Source organism: Limulus polyphemus, unplaced genomic scaffold (genome assembly GCF_000517525.1).
Source record: "Limulus polyphemus unplaced genomic scaffold, Limulus_polyphemus-2.1.2 Scaffold7971, whole genome shotgun sequence".
In the NCBI taxonomy this organism is placed as follows: Eukaryota; Metazoa; Arthropoda; class Merostomata; order Xiphosura; family Limulidae; genus Limulus; species Limulus polyphemus.
Window position 1 is genome coordinate 11394 of NW_013673581.1, and position 3217 is coordinate 14610.

At 30.6% G+C, this 3217-nt stretch overlaps 1 protein-coding gene across 1 annotated transcript in view; it reads left to right on the forward strand.

The window, feature by feature from the left end:
• LOC106475017 (adenosine deaminase-like protein) overlaps window positions 1-3217 on the forward strand; it is a 27124-nt gene that overhangs the window by 9616 nt on the left and 14291 nt on the right. Inside the window, exons 3-4 of the mRNA XM_013935713.2 lie at window positions 1914-1995; window positions 2311-2601. Coding sequence (XP_013791167.1) covers window positions 1914-1995; window positions 2311-2601 — 373 coding nt within the window. The remainder of the gene's footprint in view (window positions 1-1913; window positions 1996-2310; window positions 2602-3217) is intronic.

Sequence of the window (3217 nt, forward strand, 5' to 3'; positions counted from 1 at the left end):
TATTGTTGTTAGTCTATGTACTGAAAGTATAAAATTAAATGTATGAACAACGAAACTGGAATATTTGTTGGTTTCTTAATTTAGAGTCTCCATTGATTCAAAAGGTTTGTTTTTTTATTAAAAACATTGGTGATATAACAGAAAATACCTTAATTCAGAAACAGTTAATGTTTAAAATTGGATCGATATTTTTACTTTCATGATAAATTTTATGCACTTTCTAAGATATATCAACCTAATAACCCCTGCAAAGCCGAGTACTTTCGCTACTTTGATAAATAAAGGGAGCCCAAAAGATCTCCAGCAATTGCAACTGTCACCATAAAATCCAGACCTTAATCCCATAAAACAAACCTGGGATTTGCTGGACTCCATCTTTGATGAAAGTACCAATTGTACTAAATAAAACCTCTGGACACAGCTTCAAGAAAAATGGAATAGAAGTTTATTGGTGGCTTTGAGAAAATACATAGACACAAAGCCATAAACATGCCAAAAGTAGTCTCACTAAATATTAGCATCAAAGAAACTTAAGTATTATTTATATATTAATTTTGTGCTACTTCTTTAAGGAATAATTACATGTTTATTTATGTAGCAAATCAATGATTATTTTGTGTTTAAAGCACATAAACTGATAAATGTTGAGGTGTTCTAACAAACTTGCATGCTACTATATATCTATAAATAAATACATGAGTATGTGTTTTTCCTCTTGCACATATATATATAAATTATTTAAAAATATAATGTAGATAAAATGATAAGTTGATGGTACATTTTATAAACATTTTGGTTCTGGAGAATTCAAGAAATGTGTAATGTAAATAATGTTTGTTATTCCCCAAAATTAATAACATGTTTCATTTACATGCATTTGGTGTTTAAGGTGCTCAACCTGCAATATACAGGTCATGGGATTGAAAGCTGTCACCGAATATGCTTTTGTTTTCAGCCATGGGGATGTTATAATGTTATGGTCAATTCCGTGATTCATTTTTTTAAAAGAGTAGTTCAATATCTGGCAGTGAGTGGTGTTAACTAGCTGTTTTTATTCTAGTTTTATCATCTATCACTTCAAAATTAGGGATGGTTAGTGCAGATAGCCCTTGAGTAACTTTATGCAAAAATTCAAAAAATAAATACTTATATGCATTATGTGACATCACTGAGGATTTGAAAATATGACCCACTTTTTACCTAAGTTTGTTTGGTTGGTAAAAAATCAGGATTTAGCTGCAAGAATTCTCTTGAAACTAGCAGACACAATTTTCAGTCATACATTTGAAGAATGGCAATTATGTTAAGATAGCCTTATAGAGATTTAGGATTACTTGAGCAAAAAAAAACAGAATGATCAAAGATAACTTTACCTAAATCATAATTTATTTTCGCTATTTAAATGTTCAACTTGTCTTCCTTTTGTGTCATTTATAAATGTTATTAGACTAATAAGTTATGCTTTATTATGTTTATTATGCTTGTAATTAAGAATAATATCTTCACATTGTAGATTAAGAAACCAATTTAATCTTACTTCTGTTGCAATGACAGTAGAATTTTTATTGTAAAGTAGCCAATTGAAGCAACATCTGAAAAAAAATGGAGAAAGCAAAAAAAGAGAAACAGAATTGTTTAATATCTTATCATTATTCTATTGCTCAATGTTATGCATCATTACAAAGATAAAGAGCTTTCTTGAGTGACAAAAACCCAGGTAAAAAGTATTAAAAACAGTGGTAACTCCTCAGGTGATGCAAGCGAGGCACTGCCTAATGTACATGAGAATTTCTATGTCCCTAATCAAAACAGTGAAATCAACTGTTTTTTTATCATTAAATATGTTTTAGTTGTAATAGACCATGAATGCTACTAAATCTTCAATCCTTCAATCTTCAATATTTTTGTTTAAGGATTGAGCAAACAGTAAGTTCATTCAAAGACAGAGCACTACCTCACCAGAAAACTATTTTGCCATGCCAACTGGAGAGCTTGGTTAGACAAATTATAAATTGCCTAACGAGGAAGAGAAAAACAGGCAGTGCAGAGAAGTTGAGTTCAGTTGGTTAACAAAAATGTCACCAGCTGTCACTGATTAAAAATGGAACTTTGAATTTTGTTTGTGATAATAAAATGATAAGTTGGATAGGTAATTCTTTGGTTGTTAGGATATTAAAACTTTTTTACATTTAACCACAGATGCCACTAGTTTTGTATGTGTAGTAATATGTACATGCATAATTTGATCAACAAACAATATTATAAATCTTGATGATATAAAAACTATTCAGTGTAGTTTTTTATATGTAGGCAACATGTGATGTCATTCAAGAGTTTGCCCAAGATAATGTCCATTATCTGGAGTTACGCAGTACACCACGAGAAGTTGCTGGGCAGATGTCACGAAGGAGCTACGTTGAAACGGTTTTGGCTGCCATTAACAAGAGTCAGGAACTTGGTTTGGATATTATAGTCAAATTCTTGTTATCTATAGATCGCCGAAACCCGCTGGCAGTGGCTGAGGAAACTGTTCACTTAGCCAAAGAGTTTATGTTATCCAGTGATGCCATGGTTGGAATTGATTTAAGTGGAGATCCTTGTGTAGGTTAGATAGTACAAGATGACTGTAGTTAATTTTTTTAGTTGTGATATAAAATATGTATGTCCATGTTAATGTTAAACAGGAAGATATATTAGCATAAGCTCTTTTATATTTTTGCACCCTCCAGTTGTGCAGCAGTAAATCTGAAGGCTTATAACATTAAAATCTGAATTTGGGTACTTGTGGTTGGCAAAACACACATAGCTCATTGTGTAGCTTTGTGCTTAGCACTAACCAACAAATCACTAACTATAGAAAGCTTATTCCCTTTGTCTTTTCTTCTTCCTGACCTAGAAGAGAGTGAAAAGACTCAAGAGTGCTATTTAAGTCTCTTTCAGAGTGTACACCTTATAATGTTTCATTTTTCTGCATACAATTTGGAGGTACAGATTAATTTGGTTTAGTTAAATTTTATAATTTTTGTTAATCATTCAACAATGATTTTCCCATCATTTTTGACTGGTTTTTATACTATTCTTTTATATTTATTTGATATCTTCATATCTTTCTGTTTTAGGGTTCCATCCAGCATATACAACTTGTTTTTCAAAAATATTATATGTTTTCTAAGTTAATACTAATTTTTCTTTACATATATATATATATATATATATA